The 17,554-nt window shown below is 35.6% G+C and overlaps 1 protein-coding gene, 1 non-coding gene and 1 pseudogene across 2 annotated transcripts; 2 read left to right on the top strand and 1 right to left on the bottom strand.

Annotated features, from left to right (window-relative positions):
- The first annotated feature begins 548 nt into the window (after positions 1-548).
- LOC118348363 lies at positions 549-656 on the top strand. The gene has a single exon (XR_004801457.1). It is a non-coding gene; the product is annotated as a small nucleolar RNA R71 (small nucleolar RNA).
- Positions 657-6,380: 5,724 nt separating this feature from the next.
- On the top strand, positions 6,381-6,596 carry LOC118348166 (annotated as a pseudogene).
- A 1,000-nt stretch (positions 6,597-7,596) lies between these two features.
- Positions 7,597-16,970, bottom strand: LOC108997943 (binding partner of ACD11 1). Its single transcript, XM_018974332.2, has 8 exons — positions 16,854-16,970; positions 16,613-16,716; positions 16,081-16,156; positions 10,228-10,299; positions 10,074-10,139; positions 8,842-9,182; positions 8,310-8,433; positions 7,597-7,911 (listed from the first exon to the last, which is right to left on the bottom strand). Exons 1-8 carry the CDS (start codon positions 16,857-16,859, stop codon positions 7,891-7,893), a joined length of 810 nt encoding a protein of 269 aa, XP_018829877.1. The 5' UTR covers positions 16,860-16,970; the 3' UTR covers positions 7,597-7,890.
- Positions 16,971-17,554: the final 584 nt, after the last annotated feature.

Here is a 17,554-nt window from a genome sequence, read left to right as displayed (position 1 = left end):
TATGTTCATTGGATGACAAGTAGCAAACGTAAATCTTTAAGTTGAGCGTGAGCCCTAATTCCATTGGACTTCAAAACCCTAATTTCCTACAAGGGCCTAAACTCTTATGGGCTTATACAAAAAAAAAAATTACACAAAAGCCTAGAAAGTCTTGGTCGTCACAAAACAAACATGTCATAAGCCATATCTTATGTTGATCATCTTAGCATTCGGTTTCCACTATGCATGGGACTAGCACAGAGAGAACATACTTCATCTTGAACTTGATTGACAAAATTCATGGTTCCAGCTAGAGTCAAAGCTTCTACCTTACGAGTGAGATTGTCTAATATGACTTTAATATCATGATATTCTCTTATTTCATATAAACCTCCTTTCTTGACTTTCTGGGAGATGATCTCTCTCTATGATTAGAAAAGTCTCAAGAAATTTATACGCATCATCCTCCATTAAACTCAAAAATCCACCACCATCCATTGATTCAATCATGTTATGATTTGTCTAAGTTAAACCATTATAAACAATATTGCACCAGTCTCCATATCTCAAAACCATAGTGGGGGACACTTTAGAATCAAGTCCTTAAATCTCTCCAAACTTTCATAAAATTTCTCATTATCCTCCTGATAAAAATCAGTAATCTCTCGCCTGACAGCATTGGTTTTTGTAACAAGAATTTAGAGAGAAATTTTGTAACTAGAATATCACAAGTGATAGATCTAGATGGCAGAGAGTTAAGCCATGTCTATGCCTTATCCTTCAAAGAAAAAGGAAACATGCGTTGGCAAACTGAGTCATCAGTAAAGTTTTGGAACCTAAATATAGCACAAATTTGAAGAAAGTCTTTTACATGCATGTAAGGGTCTTCTCTTTCAAAACCATGAAAGGTAGGAAGTAGTTGAATTATTTGTGGGTTCAATTCAAAGTGTACTGCAGTAGTTGCAGGCAACACTATAGAAGATGGAGGGTTGGTGGTAATGGGTGAAAACAACTCATTACTAGTTTTTACATCCTCAAAGTTTTCCCCCATTGCAGATAGGGACAAAATCTAGACTAACAAAACGAGGTGTATAATCACAAACCCACATTTTCAATGATTAGAAAGAATATAAAACTTGTTGTTTTTTTTAGCCTTAAGTGGATCACAATTTATCACTTTTCATCGTAGTAAGATCTTGGTTCCATCAGTGGTATCAAAGCATGGCTATGACTAAAGAACCTCTTGAATGCTTGAAATACAATTTGCATGAGGTATGGGAAAGGGCCAAAGGCACCAGTTCATGACTTCAAGCAATGGAAGAAAGTTTAAAAGCAATCAAGGAGTTTTTGAAGGCATCACAAGAGCAACCTTTCCATCGGCCAGACAAAGACTCTTCAAAGCAAGAAGAAATGGGGTCACACTCACGGATTATGCACCAAGGAGAAGGAGGACACCAACAATTCAATCCAAGACAATTTAAAATGGACTTTCCACATTACTCTAGTGAAATCCAACGACATGGGTAAATCGAGTGGTGTAGTTCTTTGATTTTCAGGTCATTGTCGAGGATCATAAGGTGCAATTAGCCTATTTCCACTTAGAAGGTGAGCTAATGTATAGTGACAATGGGTTTAATGAGTCTACAAGGAGAAAGAAAAGTTCATCACCAAGGATGACTTTGTGGTGGAAATATTTGTGAGGTTTGGACCAACCGAGTACGAGGACTTTGATGAAGCGCTATCTCAAATTCATCAAACTGGGTCTCTCAGGGATTATCAGTGTGAGTTTGAACGCCTAGCAGATGGAGTGGTTGGTTGGCCTCAAAAGGCACTGATAGGCACGTTTTTGGGAGGATTAAAGGACAAAATCACTACGGACGTCTGGATGTTCAAGCCAAAAACATTGCATGAGATCATTGAATTGGCAAGAATGAGGGATGATTGGTTGAGTATGTAAAGGGAAAATACAGATCGAGAATGGAGCCAAACACCGGTGCAAGTAACAGGGGCCCTTCAAGTTGTCACTATGCCTCCTACAACACGTAACAAAAGCACTCTGGAGTTCAAAAGATTAAGCTGGGAGGAGATGCAGAAGAATACGACTATTCATCTGGGCCAGGTTTTTTTAGGGCCCAATCCGGACCCAAGAAACTGGATTTTGGTTCCAGGTTCCGGCCCCAAACAAATCCGGGCCGAAACCCAGATTGCAAAATCAGGATACACCCGATCCAGGTACCAGGTTTTAAACCCGGAACCCGGATTTACAACCCGGTACCTGGGTTTTAAATCTAAAAACTGCGAATTACAAGTACGGTAAAACAAAAAAGCTGACTCATTACAGGTATAGTAAATTTAGGATATTTTATATATATATCTTTAATGATAGAATAGTATTTTCATGCTTTTAGCCAGTCATATAGCTCTCTCTCTATCTCTCCGAACGACTTTTTTCTACTATGAAAGTTGTTCATGTAAAAGCTGACAGTGACTACCCTTGATGTGAGAAAGCTTCAGCGCTGCCATCAATGTATAGTCAAATCGTAAGGAAAAGAAAACCAATGGCTCCCCACTGTCCCCAGTCCCCAAAACCACTAGCAATCGTATGCCATTTTCCTCATATCATCCTTCTCAGATCAGTTTTATTTGCTACATGAAGTTTGCGGTTCGTTTCTTTCTAATTTCAATAGCAAATAACAGTCTTGTGAAGAGTAGAAGATGTAACACCCCGCCTAATTAACCCTTAAGTACTCTAGATTAGACTCTTAATTATGGGTTAATTACTTACATTAAGGTTGATAGTGAGATTAGCATTAATGTTGGTACATAGTGTTAATCAGCTAAGGATTAGAGAGGCAAACCCATTAGCAATTTTGGTGAGGTTTTTTTAGGACCCTAGTGTATTCATGGGCCTAGCCCAAGAATACCTTGAACCAAGCCCTTAGGGAATCAAGACTAGTTTTGGCCCAAGTATAAGGAATGTATAGCACCTTTGGGCCAAGCTTGGTATAGAATGGACCCATGGCCCAATTAGGCCAATTCAAATCTTGTCAAGCCCAATTTAGTGGATCTTGGGCTTCCTTTTTTAACCCTACAAATCTGGAAAATGAGGCTCCTCATTCAAAGCCCAAGAAGCCCTTAAGCCATGAACCCACACACTTGGTTCTTTTCAAGCCCACAAGGCCCAAAGCCATGTTTGGGTTTATTTCACCATTCAAGACCAAAAGTCCAATACACCATACTATTGGTTTCCTTAAGCCCAAATCATACCCAAAGTACCCAAATTAAGTTTTGAAAATTGGCTAAGACCATTAACCATCATGCTTGAGGTTAGTGCACTTTAAGCCATGCTTTGAAGGTTAATTGAGTTTAATCTTTTCTTAAACCTTTTAATTCAAAATTTATTGAATAAATACTCCATTAAACCATGATTAGACCATGTTAATACCCTAACTAAACCATCCCACATGTCATTGAGAAAAATGACATAACAAGCCCAAACCTTGCACCAATCGGTTTTGTGCAATCTCCTTTGTAATGCTTGGACTGTTTTTCCCTTGGGCCCAACATTTTTGTGGTTTGTCCTCAAGGTTAATATGGTCCTTAAACACCTCATGAGACCCTCCCAAACTCATTTTAAACCTTGGACGAAATTGGTTGCATCAACCAACTCAAAGAACCAAACCGGGTGCACCTTGGTTTAGTTTCTGTTGTAACTGATTGGATTGATTTTGAACCAGCCTCTTCCATGGTTTGCACCACCACCCCATGCCACCTCCTTCACCACCCAATCCTCAAGAGGTCCCATGACCATCATAAAGGATTTTAACTCAATTTTGCTGCCCAAAACATCTAAAACCCAAATTGATTTCCTGCCACCTCAAAACCACCTTCATCCACCGGTTTCCAAGGGTGGTTTGTGGACTTTTCTGCCACCCAAATGATGCCCCACGACCAGGCCAGCGTCATAGGATCAATGTAGCAACTGTAGAGAGGGAATCATGGTGGTTTTAGGCCACTATTTCCCCTGCACAAGATGACCTAAGCCCATGCAAGCAAGTCTGGAAATTTCCTAGATTTGAGCACCTCCCACTTCACCCCATCACCAAACACCCAAGCCAACGCCCCTCACCCCTTGGCCACCTATAAATACTTCCCTCATCTTCTCCTTTCATCCACACCATATCTCCAAGCATCCTCTTGAGCCTTGAGAGCATTTCTCCCTCTTAGAGATCAAAAGAGTGCAACCAAGTGAAGTTTTGGTGAGTTCTTGAGTGTTCTTGTGTAAGGTAGTCTTGAGTGCTTGGGAGGCCACGAAATTTGTAAGTTTTCTTGATTTTGATCTCAGCTAGAATTTCAAGATTTTTTTTCAAGTGTTGGTGTGAAATTTGATTAAGTTTTAAGAAGGTTATCACACTTAGATCAAAACCGGGTCAATTAAGATATGGTTTGAATGATTGAATGATTTTAATTGGAAATTTAGCTATGGCATGTCCTAAGCATGATTTGATATGATTTATCATTGTCTTAACATGATCATGGAAGGTTTAATTTGTGGTTAGAAGCATGCCATGATAGGTTTTGAATATATCTTATTTTGATTATCAAGTATGTATCGGTTTTAAGTGTATTGATGATTAAGGATTTCTAAGCTATAATTAAGTGTTAGGATGAACTTGATTATTCAAGGATTAGAATTCTTCATGTCATTAAAGAAGTTAGTGATCATTTTTGATTAAATAAAATCTCATATGCATGCATTCATAGGGATCAATAGTTGAAAACACACTTAGGCATCAACTAGGATGCATGCCATGGATTGGGATTGTGTGGGCATGTTCCACTTTGAATTTTGAAAATCAAATGGCATATATGGTTTTAGAATGCCAAAAATATGAAGTCCATAAAATTTGGTTAAATTTGGAGTTCGTTTGCAATTAGTGAAAATTTAGAGCCTAAATGGCAATTCTTAAAAGTCGAGGAGAATTTTTGTAAATACCCAATTTTTGAAACCTTTGATTTTGAACCTATCCATTGAAGTATTAACCCTAACTTAGTATACACATGATTTACACAGCTACGACGTTATTTTTGAATTTCCTCAGAAGTTGGTAAGTTTGCCTCTAACTTACATATTAATAGATTATTTATGAATTATTAATAAATGTTTCATTCATATATCAATTATCATTTTGAGCATAAAATATCATGTTATATGATGGTTTGAGTGATACTTACATGACATGTAAGATTTTCACCATTTTTAGCATATTGCATATAAATGTCATTTTCACATAAAAACATACTACATATGCACATGCCATGAAATACATTTTTCATGCATAGCATAAAAATAATTTTTTTCACAACCCCAAAGGCCAGGATGGAGAATTATCTTGGTGGAACTCATTTGTCCAGTCTGGAGTGTTTAAGAATAGAGTGGTAACCCTTGGGTTGACAAAGAACAGTCAACGAGTTCGAATGGGTTATTTTTAAAGAACGCCAGAGTGAAGTCAATATGTTATGACACCTAATACTGGTGGGTGTACACGTCATGATATTATGTTATATTTACCAATGCATTGAGAACGAGTCTATAGACAAAATAGTTTCAACGTGAGTTGTACTATGATCATCGGCAGGTACTCACAATGTATATGGAGAACTGTGACGTTACCACACGTTATGATGTTAATTATGAACAGCTAATAATGATGAAAGTTTATGATGAAATTTTATGAAGAAGTTGTCTTTTAAAAAATGATGAAAAAATTACTTACTGAGTAAAAACCCGTGTCTCCATATTTTCTTTTAAAAGATGTTGAGGAATCTGGATGGAAGACATGCATACTAATTTTTCTGCATCTCATGCATTGCATATTTATCATTTTTCATGTTTGATTTATCTTTGTGTCAGCTAGTTGTTTAGCTTACTGAGATTTCGAGTAAATCTCACCCTTTATGGGACCACTATCATTCCACTCGAAAATGTAGAAGTTGTGTCAGGAATCAACCAGGACGAGATTGATAGAGCATTGGATCCGCATAATTGAGGAGGAGTTGGATCTGGAGAGGAAGCTGGACTTAATTCTGTTGTTCATAACCCAAGTCCTTCATACTTTAGATATCATGAAGAGAATGATATGACTTTATATATAAGTCTATGCTACTTTGGTATTTCGAACGTGATGATCTTCTAATAAAGTTGGGATGTTTTTAGTTATTCTGGCATATCTTATATTTAAACCTTTTATTTCTGCTACGATTATTGTATACTACTAGTTGCATACTAGGATGCATTGCATATTACCTATCATGTACGAAGGTATGTAACATTGTGTTGCATGTCCCGATGCTCTAAGTCTCCATTTCATCCCAAGCGGAGGTTGAGAGCGTCATAGAAGATGAGTTCAACAAGCAGATCGGTTATTGTGGCAGCTAGTGTTGGAGGGGTGGAGGCCATGAAAGACTAGATGGGTATTTGCATGTGGAATTATACTATAAGATCCGTTTAGCAAAACACCAAGAACCATCTCCCGTCGTTATCCAAATTGGAGAACCTCTCTTCTTCAACTTTTGGAATGGTTCCAAGCAAAGTAGGAAATGAGAAAATGAAGTAGTCAGATGAGCCTTTGAGGAAAGTCATGTACTCTGACACCGAAGAAGAAGGAAAAGAGAACTGTGCTCAACCCAGGAACCCGAAATCCGAGTTTTAAAAAATCAGGATTCATCTGGGTTCCGGCCCGAGACTGACCCAAACTAACTTAGTCTAGGTTCCGGCTCGATTTTGAAACCCGGATTTCGATCTTGGTATACCCGATTTCCCAGGTCGAAAATTGAATGAACAGTCTTGTAAAAGAAGTTGGATAAATGGCTATGTTTCAATTGCGGTGACAGGTTCACACTGGGACACAAGTGTCAAACGCCTCAAGTCTTCCTTCTCGAAACAGTAGAAGATGCAATGTGGAAAGAAACAAAACAGTTAAAATGACAGTTTCCATGGTTGCACTTTGAGGACAAAGTTGCTATGGAAGAGGGGAGGAATGATGAAAACGGATGTTGGAAGTACTACAAAGTAGAGAAGCCGCAAAGGAGTAGAATACAAAATGGGGTAAAATTGTGTTTTATTTTGGAAAGAATTATTATTTAATTAGAGTATGAAGAGTTATTATAACTGTTAGTTATTTTATTGTTTTAAAATAGTTCATGTCAGTTAGGATTGTTATTGTTATTCTAGTTTCAATAGGACTTTTATTTTTATTAGAATAGGAGTAGGTTCCGTACATAGATAGGAGTGCATGACTATAAATACTAGGGTCTGTAGTTTATTTTTCATAAAGAATATAAAACTCAGTGGTTTGTTCCAGCCCTAAGTGGATCACAATTTATCATTTTTCATCATGGTAAGATCTTGGTTCCATCAGAGCCGCTTCCACATTGCAGGTGCAATACCCTGACAGTGGAGTTTAACATGTGCAGGATCAAAGGAACAGAGAAAACCAACTCCTGTTAAAGAAACCCTGTTCCTCGAATAAAAGTTCCAAGATTTTAGTATGATCAACCATCCACTATAGATAGCTACAAATTCTCAATGAAAATTTTGAACAATAAAACAAACAATTCCACCTCAGTTTCAAATTCTTTTCCACTTAAATAGATGTTACAATTGCAAGATTACAACGATAATGAGAAATAAAGAATGGAAAAAAATACAAAAATATTGAATCACGAGCAAAGAGCATAACACCAAACCATTGATGGATAAGCATAAAGAAATATCACAAACATTCATCCCATTCAACCGAACCAACACCAAACCAACAACCCAACTTATATATCCCAAAGCCCCAACAGGAGATAAAGCTACATGGCACCAGAATCCAATTCGACAAATTGCAATATCAAGTTTCCGGCTTAAGCAGTAATTGGAGATTCCTGCATGAAAGAAAGCAGGGGTATAAAAAAACTAGCAGGGAACTAGTTGTAAACAATTAGACCAAAACATCCAGTTGTAACTAAAAGACATATATACAAGGAAATCATGGAAGCTTAATCTAATGAAATTAACTTGCGTATCCAAAAATACCACATAACTATTACAACCAAAGAGCTTCTAATAACTGCAGCTGGTTAACACATTTTTAGGTACCATTTTCTGAATTTGTTTGCCCCCTGGGTATTAAAGGTGATGCGTTATCTTTCAAGTCAAGTCATAGGACCATGGCTTCATGGTATTACAGGAAGAATCCATGAATTCAACATAATTTGGATTGTCACCTTACTGAGCCCCACTAATCATAATAAAGTTAAGTAAGAAAGAAAAAAGAATCCACCTTTGCTGTCAAGTTCGATACAGCCATATGAAACTTATCTCTCGTTTTTGAACCTGCAACCTGCCCCGCTTTTGCCACCTTCGTAAAAGCACCATTGAACCAGGCTGCTCCTGCAGTAACGTACCTATCCAGCACCAAAACAAAGTTCATCGACTACAGTCATTTCGTTCTATTTCCAAAACCAAAGATACCTTAGCTTGTTAGAAAATGACATCAATGGAATGGTCATTTATCATGCTTACTTCTAATGTTTCGAGCCCACATACAAATTATTTTTTCTTTCGTTTTCAATTTTCTTCTTTACTTTGTCTTTTATTTTTTTCTTCTTGTATATTCATGATCCATCATTTCCCCCAGATCAGAAGCCAGATTGAAAAGCAGATTAGTCTACAATTCAATAAGCCCAAACAAATTAACGGTGCTCAGCACTTTAGGATTCTAGAGGAAAACTTCATTCTTAAAGAGTTTTGGGTTTCTCCTGAAGTAACTCTATTGCAATGAAGACCCAGGGAAAGCAGGATCTATGTCATACCTGCTTGTTTTAACAGCTGATCCTGTGTCATTCAGTTTTCTCTCTGCTGCAAATATTGCAGCCATTGTTTTATCCGACACATGAAGCCTTTGATCAACAGACTTCACTTTCTCATTGACCACAGAGATTCCAACTGTAAATTTTTCTGTAAGCCCAACTCTCTTGTCAAAGGAAATGACCTTCTCTGATGCACTTGCTGTTAACCGATGCTTCTCATCAAATGCTTTAGCCTTATTCATGGCATCTTGTCCAATGGCTGAACCTTTTGCTAGCACACTTGCAACTACATCCTGTGCTCTACTAACATACATTCTTCCATTGCCTGATGGGTTAGATTTATCCTGTTGACAGAGAGGGATTACCCTAATTTCATTAACCCCAAGATAATAATTTTCCCAAAAGCGTAGACGATACTTGAAGGTCTGAGAGAAAGTTAAGATGGCATCCTAGATTCAAACAGGTGGTATTATGGCTGGCATATCTAATTTTCGCAACAACCTTATATGCTGCATAGGATGCATAAATACTGGTAGCTAATAGACCATAACTGTTTCACCGCTATCAAAGAAGAGGCAGAAATTCTTAAAAAGAAAAAGTGTGTGAGAGAGAATTTTGAGAGAAAAGTTGGCAATGTATAAATACCTTTTTTGACAAGTTAGAAATTTTTTTGATAGGTTAGAAAAAAATAAGTATAAATATGGGCATATCACATTTCAAAAGAAGAATAAGTAGAAGAAAATAAAAGAAAAATAGAATCAACAAAATTTTATTGCAACGAAAAATAAAAGTGGAAAACTACGAGATGAGAAGGGACAATGATATAGAAGCCGTCTCGAGCTTAATGTTGGAGCTAAAGGTCTTGAATTTGAAATTAGTAAAAGAAAATAATGGATAAAGATAGTGGGTGGGGTCCATACACAAAATATAACGGCATATATTGCAAGTTGGCAAGGGGAGCAAAAAGTTGTAGAAATATGGCTTTATATCCCCTGTGAACTCTATTGAGGTTCTTGGTAGTTATTCTCTTCCGTGAAGAGAAGAGTGAATTGGAAAGTCGAGATTATTTGGATCAATTATTCAGACAAGGTAGCAAGGCATATGCCAAGGTGCAGCATGTCACAGCCTTTTTTTTCTGAGGAAAGCGCCTTTACAGACGATAGGTATTTCAGTGAATGAAGTGGTTTAGCAATCACAGTACTGCTAGTGAGATCTTTAGTGGTATTTTTTACTACCTCGACAATTAAATTGTTGCTTTCAGCAGGAGTGACACAAGCAGCATTGTCCACCACCCTTACTTCCTGCATGAATTGCACTAAATGAATACATAATTATTGGCTATAGGACCTGGAAAGTGATTGCAAAATCCTGTCCTATCCCTAGATTTACCTGCATCTCATGTTTTGTAACATAGTTTTGGACGGGACTTATACTCACAATTTGGTCAACGATTGTTGCTCCCTGCAACAAAAGAATACATAATGTCACTTGCTAGAATAAATCATTATTCAAATCGTACGAAATATGAGTAATAATTAGGCAATCCTAAGATACAAACACATGGACTTCTGTCATATCTAAAGATGGCATGTCATTAAAAGTCAGTACTTATAAAGATAATTTTTCGTATCCTGTGATTGGAAGGAGGCACCAATCATCGGTCATCCATTCTACTGGAATGTCTAATAATTTTTCATGAAATAGCGGAAAAAACTCCATCATAGGAGTGAAGACCCAGGAGAGAGAACGAGAATATGTCTCTTCATGACATTGTTGTCATTCTAAATAGGCATGCACTTCGAGGGGGATAAAATTAGAAATTCCATCAAGGCATTGCTTTCATTCTGGTGAGAAAGGCACCAGACTCTTGTATCATATCTTTTGCTAAAAATCAATAAAGCCTAAGCAATACTTATACAGGAATTCAATCATAAAGCAAACAGTACAACTAAATTCAATCATAAGAGTATCAATGGATACCAATATAATCATTCAATGGTAAAACTAGAAGCAACTTAATCTGATTTCATTTTCCAGAACAAGATTAAGGAAAAAAGTAGAATCCTTTGGAGGCCAATTTAGGAAACCTAGCAATGGGACGTATGGGGACAAAGGAAATCATTTCCAAGCAGCAAAAAAAGTTCCCATTTCACTACCTTAAATCATCCATAAGGTTGGAAAAATTTACAAATGCTATTCAACAGTTACCTTGACAAGTAGTAAACAATAACTTATTGGAAAAAAAACATTGTAACAATTACAACTTTCTTTCTGAAATTCATTAAAATGAAATTTGACTGCTGAATATTTGAATAGGTGCCAAGTTTATCAATGAACAAATACCTTAGTTTCACACGCACAAACCAAAAACAAACAAATAAGATGATGGCAGGGAGAAAAGAATGAGATTGAACAACACAAAGCTCATTTTCAGCTTCTGTATGGAATTTTACTGTAAGTACTGCCTTAATATTATTATTATTATTATTTTGGTAATCTATAGTTAAATAATAAGGGAAAGAGGGATGGCTTAAGGTGACATCATTTTCAGCCAAGGAGCAAAGACAGAGGATATGATATTGCAACACTATTCATGACAAAGGTAGAGATGTAACGCCCAATGGAATGTCCAAACCACATGGCCTATACTCTAAATGGACTAGTCAGCTAGGGCTTAACTTTTCTTCAAAAATGAAAGAATTTCTTCTGAGCCAAATCATTCTCACTGTGACTGCAACCAAATCCAACAACTCTTCTTTCAGCCTTTCCATTAATTTCTCCCATAAACCAAGAAAGCTCTCTTCAGTGCCTGACCATTTTTGAACAGGTCTTAAAGAATCTGCCCAAACATCCCTTGCTGCTGGACTCTGCCAAATGACATGCATAGTAGTCTCCTCCTCTTCACAACAAATCGGGCAATGATACAATTAGAGCCCCATTGAAACCATATAAAGAGCGAGAATTTCTCCTTCCCAAGCAATATGGGATCTCATTCACCACCTATCCTTATCCTTATCAGGTATCACAAGAGATGACTACAATCACTCTTTAGAAACTGAGTTTCTGCTACAACAAGAGTTCCCAAGTTTTTTGTCCATAGCAATGTGGATTGCAACTGCACCATTAATATGTGGAGTGAGGAAGAAAAAATCTTACTCAAATCATAGATTAAGCATATCCAAACTCTCAATGCCCTATTACTGTTTTAAAAAGTGACTGACATCAACAATTAAAATAAAAGAAATCTGAGAGAAAATAACTAGGGAGGTAGCTGGGCTAAACATCCCATAATCTCAAAACAAATTCATTTCAACTATTAAAAAGGCTATCTACCAATTAAAATGATTTATTGATAACAACAACTGTGCTAATAAGAAATGGAGCATATTAACCAGATTATTCTGTCTTCTATACTAAACCTCTCCTACAAACCTACACACAACAATAGGAGATTTGGGGTGTTTTCAAGAAAGATATGTATCCGGGGTAGATAATATAGATCCTGCCATTGAAAATTGACACTGAATCAAAACCTGAACATAGCTTCTGAGGGTGGTGTATAGGGGAAAAAAGGCAATCCTGGAGAAGATATAAAAGGTCTTAATCTAAAAATGCCACCCAGACAAAAACAATGTAGTTTGTTCTAATCACAAGTCTCAAGGGTCATACGACAAAACTTGCCGTATACCACCTCACTGCTTCTTGTCATGGCATGAATGCCATTTTGCGCAAACTTGGTGAATCAAGAAAAACAACATATTGACAAAAGTGTGACAATTATCACCAAATCCATTGGATAGTGAACAGAAAGAGTTGAGAAGACCTTGAAAGTATAAAAGAACAGGAATATGGTTACAAAACACACTGTGACATCTCCTAGCATGTTAGACAGATTACTATTCCAAGTTAAAATATTGGGAATCATGAAGAACCTTGGATTAACTGACATTATAACAATATAACCAAAACCAAATTTAGACCTATATTAAAATTTTCTATAACCCAAGTGCAAACAAAAACATGAATCCATAACTCAGCAACTGATTTTAAAAAAGCATGACACTTATCTACAACTCAGTTACAACAAACTGTAACACCCCGTTCCAGTAGGATAGAGATGTTATTAGCATTTATAACTTAGTGCCCGGTAAAGAGATTCATATCCAGAAATACCTCATTTATTGAAATTCATCAAAACGTTAAAACTAGATTGAACATGATTGTTTTAACAACTAAACGTAAAATAAAAGAACACAAACTAATCCTATGAATGACATAAAAAGGAATCTAATTCTTGTGTGAATATCACTTATTCATTCCTAAGTCTTTGTACTAGATCTATTCCTGGCCATCCAACTCTGCATCATCATAGACATCATCTGCGAGAATTAGACATAGAAGAAAACAAGAAGACAAACAAACAAAATGAGTCGAATACTCAGTAAGTAGCACATCATACCGTAAAATATAATTTTTGTACTTTTTACTGATCAAAAAAAAAAAAAAAATATAATTTTTGTAACATACATTTCATTTCTATGAGACTCTTCAAAACATACCTACAACTTCATAGATTACAATCAAACACGTAACATGACTTTCTGAAGGATTTTACATACGTATATCATTATAGACTCACATAGCAGATGTTTTAATCATTGACCAAAAGCGGAAGCATACATAATCGTGGCAAACATGTAATCGTGAATGCATAATATCTTATTTATCTTGTCTTATCATGGAGTGAAATACGCTTGGGTCCGTGTTTCACCTAACTTGCATAACATGGAGTGAAACAGGCTTGGTCCGTGTTTCACCTAACTTGCATAACATGGAGTGAAACACGCTTGAGTCCGTGTTTTACCTAACTTGCATAACATGGAGTGAAACACGCTTGGGTCCGTGTTTCACTTAACTTGCATAACATGATGTGAAACACGCTTGGGTCCGTGTTTCACCTAACTTGCATAACATGGAGTGAAACACGCTTGGGTCCGTGTTTCACCTAACTTGCATAACATGGAGTGAAACACGCTTGGGTCCGTGTTTCACCTAACTTGCATAACATGATGTGAAACACGCTTGGGTCCGTGTTTCACTTAACTTGCATAACATGGAGTGAAACACGCTTGGGTCCGTGTTTCACTTAACTTGCATAACATGGAGTGAAACACGCTTGGGTCCGTGTTTCACTTAACTTATGGTTAACCACGCTTGAGTCCGTGGCACCGTAATATTTCTTAACTTCCTTAATGCATGAAAATTTATTAGGTTTTCATGAATATTTCTAACATAGCATATTCTTGTACATGGCATAGCATAACATGGCATAATATGTCATATTCTTGTACATATCATAGCATGGTATGTCATATTCTTGAACATGGTATAGCATGACATAGCATAACATGACACTTCCTTATACATGGCATAACATAACATGGTACTTTCTTATACATGGCATAACATAATATGATCTGAATATTTTATGACATTTCATGGCATACATAATCTAAGTACTACATGAACATGGCTCGCATAATATGGCTATTCTATTACATGGCATACTTACTTGAATTACTACATGAATATCTCATTGCTTTCATACGATTTTTAGTAACATTCAATTAATCAAACAAATTTATTCATTCAAGCATAATCTCATATTCCCTCAAGATCATGAAAGGAATCTAACATTGGCTTGTCTCTTAGCGTAGCGTAGATAACCATCATAAGCACATCATATTTTCATATATGACAATAATATTCACAATACGCATACATTTATATGATCATACTATTTACTACCTCAAGACATATCTAATAAAACAATAACAATAACAATAACAATAACAAAAACAATAATAATAATAATAATAAATCACACTTTTGGACTCGGGGTGTTACACAAACTGACTACTAATTATCACTCAGTTTGCAATTTTTCTTAAAGTAAATATTTTTTTTTTATAAGCAAAATGAAATTTTATTGAACGGATGTAATAGGCGAAGCCCATGTACACAGGAAGTATACAAAAGAAAACACCTTGTTACATTCTATAAAGAAGAAGAAGAAGAAAACAGAAAATCATGAGCAGAAGCTCCATCAAGTCCTATAGCAGAAAACCATTGTGATAAACTAAATACAAAGAATTTCCAGATTTCCTCCAAGGTAGCACTCCTTATCGTTAAAGCATCGCTCGTTCCTTTCCCACCAAATACACCACATAAGACACAAAGAAACCATCTCCCATGCCGCAACCACTTGTTTAGAACTACGAAACCCCATCCAGCACGCAAAAAAATCCACTACTGTCTTCAGCATCACCCAAACCAGTCCAACTCTTCTTAAAGGAAATATACAACATCAGAAAGCAAAATCCGCATTGATAAAGACTTTAAAAGAACAAACAGCAATCCCATCGTGCTAAATGTTAGAAAATACAAAGGCGAACAAGAAATTTGATGTTCAGGAATATCACCCCCTCCAAAGTCAATCAAAACTAATACGTGTTCTCCACACCGGCTTGCAAGTAAAATGAGTCAAAGCAGAATTGGACTCTCTGTCCCATTCATAAGGGGGGAGGAGACGTCGCTTGAGCTACAGCTGATTGACCAACCTAACAGACTAGACACCAGTATCAACGCTGTTGATACACCCACCATCATATCCAAAATGAATATACAAAAGCAACGGTAAGCAAGGAAAAGCAGGAAATATAACACCAGGAAGACATTTTGGTTAGAAAAGGGCATAACCACATATGTGCCACCCAAATTTTTTTTTTTTTTTTTTATCAATGATGTGCCACCCAAATTTTGTAATTATGGATACTATATTTCATTTAATAACTTTAACTTTAATTACATATACTGTTAGTTTTATTTAAAGTCACATATAATAGGATATATAGTGGATGGTGTGGCTGAACATGAGCAAAACTCCATACCTACAAAATTATACATTGTAACAGATTGTACTTATTTCTTAGTGGAATAACATTGTTACTTATCCAAAATCAAATCAGGTGGGGGGAAAGAGAGCTCAATTTCCGTTTTCCAACAACTGATTATATTCTTGAAGCTGGGTTGTAGGCAATCTAATGTTTTCTAACCTAAATTTGATTATTCGAAACAACTGAAACTCAATGAAAAATAACGATAAAGCATTTCAACAAAGTGAATATGAAAATAAGACACTTGAATTCAGCAATAAGAATGAGGAACAGATGGTGGAAATACCGATAATAGCAATGCAATTTCAAGTGCTTTAGGATCTTTGAATGTCACAAATGCAGTCTTTGATTGCTCGGACTCTCTGCACCAAAAACAAACCCATAAAACAACAACCCAATCAACCCATACCCTCCACAATACCGCATACACACACGCACACACAAAAACTCAGCTCACCCTAATAAAATAACTGGCTTTAGTAAACTAACTCATACAGTCTTTTTTTAATAAGTAAACTAACTCATACGGTGCTATTTCATTCCTTTTTCCTACGTCTTCTCAGCAACGAACCAGGGAATTAAAGAAAAACTAAAAAATAGCAAATATAAATCTGGAGTAATTAAGTTATTCCTATATTTTCAATTAATTTCTAAACTAAGACAATTCCTATTTAAAAATAAAAAAGATAAAGATAAAGTAAAAAAACAGATAAATGTAAAAAAAATTAAAATGAATAGATAACGAAGACCAAGAATTAATATTCCAATAAACCAAGAAACACAGAGATTATACACACACACGAATAAATATGAAATACCGTTGGATCTCAATGTGTTCGATTTCTCCAGAAAATGAGAAAAATTCATGAATCTCTCTCTCACTAGCTAGATCTGAAACGTGCTTCACCTGAACCGTTCTTGTCTGAAAATTTGAAACCGAAAAAACATATAAAACAGAACAAAATCACCAAAAATTAATAAAAAGAAAGTGAAATTCAAATTTACAATGGAGAAATTGCTATCGATATCGAAGGTGCGAAAGAACGGAACCAAGTAAACCTGCATTTGCGATCAAAAGCGTACGGAGCTTAGTTGTCTTTGCCGTTGCTCTGCAAAAGCTAACGTGTGTGCGAGGAGTGACCGAAGACGGAAAGACAGGTGGAACAGGTTGGTGATATTTAAAAGAGAAATGTTACGTACAGTCGTGTGTAAATATTGTATAATTATTTTAAAAAAGAGTAAAATTTATTATTAAAAAATTAATTTCTTTTCACGTAAATTTTATATTTATTTTTTTTTTTTTAAATAACTAATGATACTTACATATTCACGATTATAAATATAATTTCTTTATTTAAAAGGCAAACTCATATAAATTAGATTTGGGAGAGAGACAGATAAAGAGAGAGGGGAGTAGAACTAGAGACTCGACTCGTTTGTTTTTCTAAGTAAATCTCCTTTTATCTTATTTTATTTAATTATTATAATTTTTTAAAATTTTAAATAAAAAATAATAATTTAATTTTTTAAAATTTTAAAATAATAATATTAAAAAAATAAATTTTAATAATATTTTATTTAATTTTTAATTTTTATTTTAACTCATCTTATCTCATCTCTAAAAATAAATGAGATTTAAGTTGTGTTTAGATGTTGAAGTGAGTTGAGTTGAGTTGAGTTGAGTTGGGATAATAAAATATTGTTAGAATATTATTTTTTAATATTATTATTATTTTAAAATTTAAAAAAATTGAATTGTT

This window comes from Juglans regia, chromosome 4, assembly GCF_001411555.2.
Source record: "Juglans regia cultivar Chandler chromosome 4, Walnut 2.0, whole genome shotgun sequence".
Lineage (NCBI taxonomy): Eukaryota > Viridiplantae > Streptophyta > Magnoliopsida > Fagales > Juglandaceae > Juglans > Juglans regia.
The sequence above is the reverse complement of the archived record's forward strand: the minus strand, read 5'-3'. Positions and strand labels throughout refer to the sequence as shown.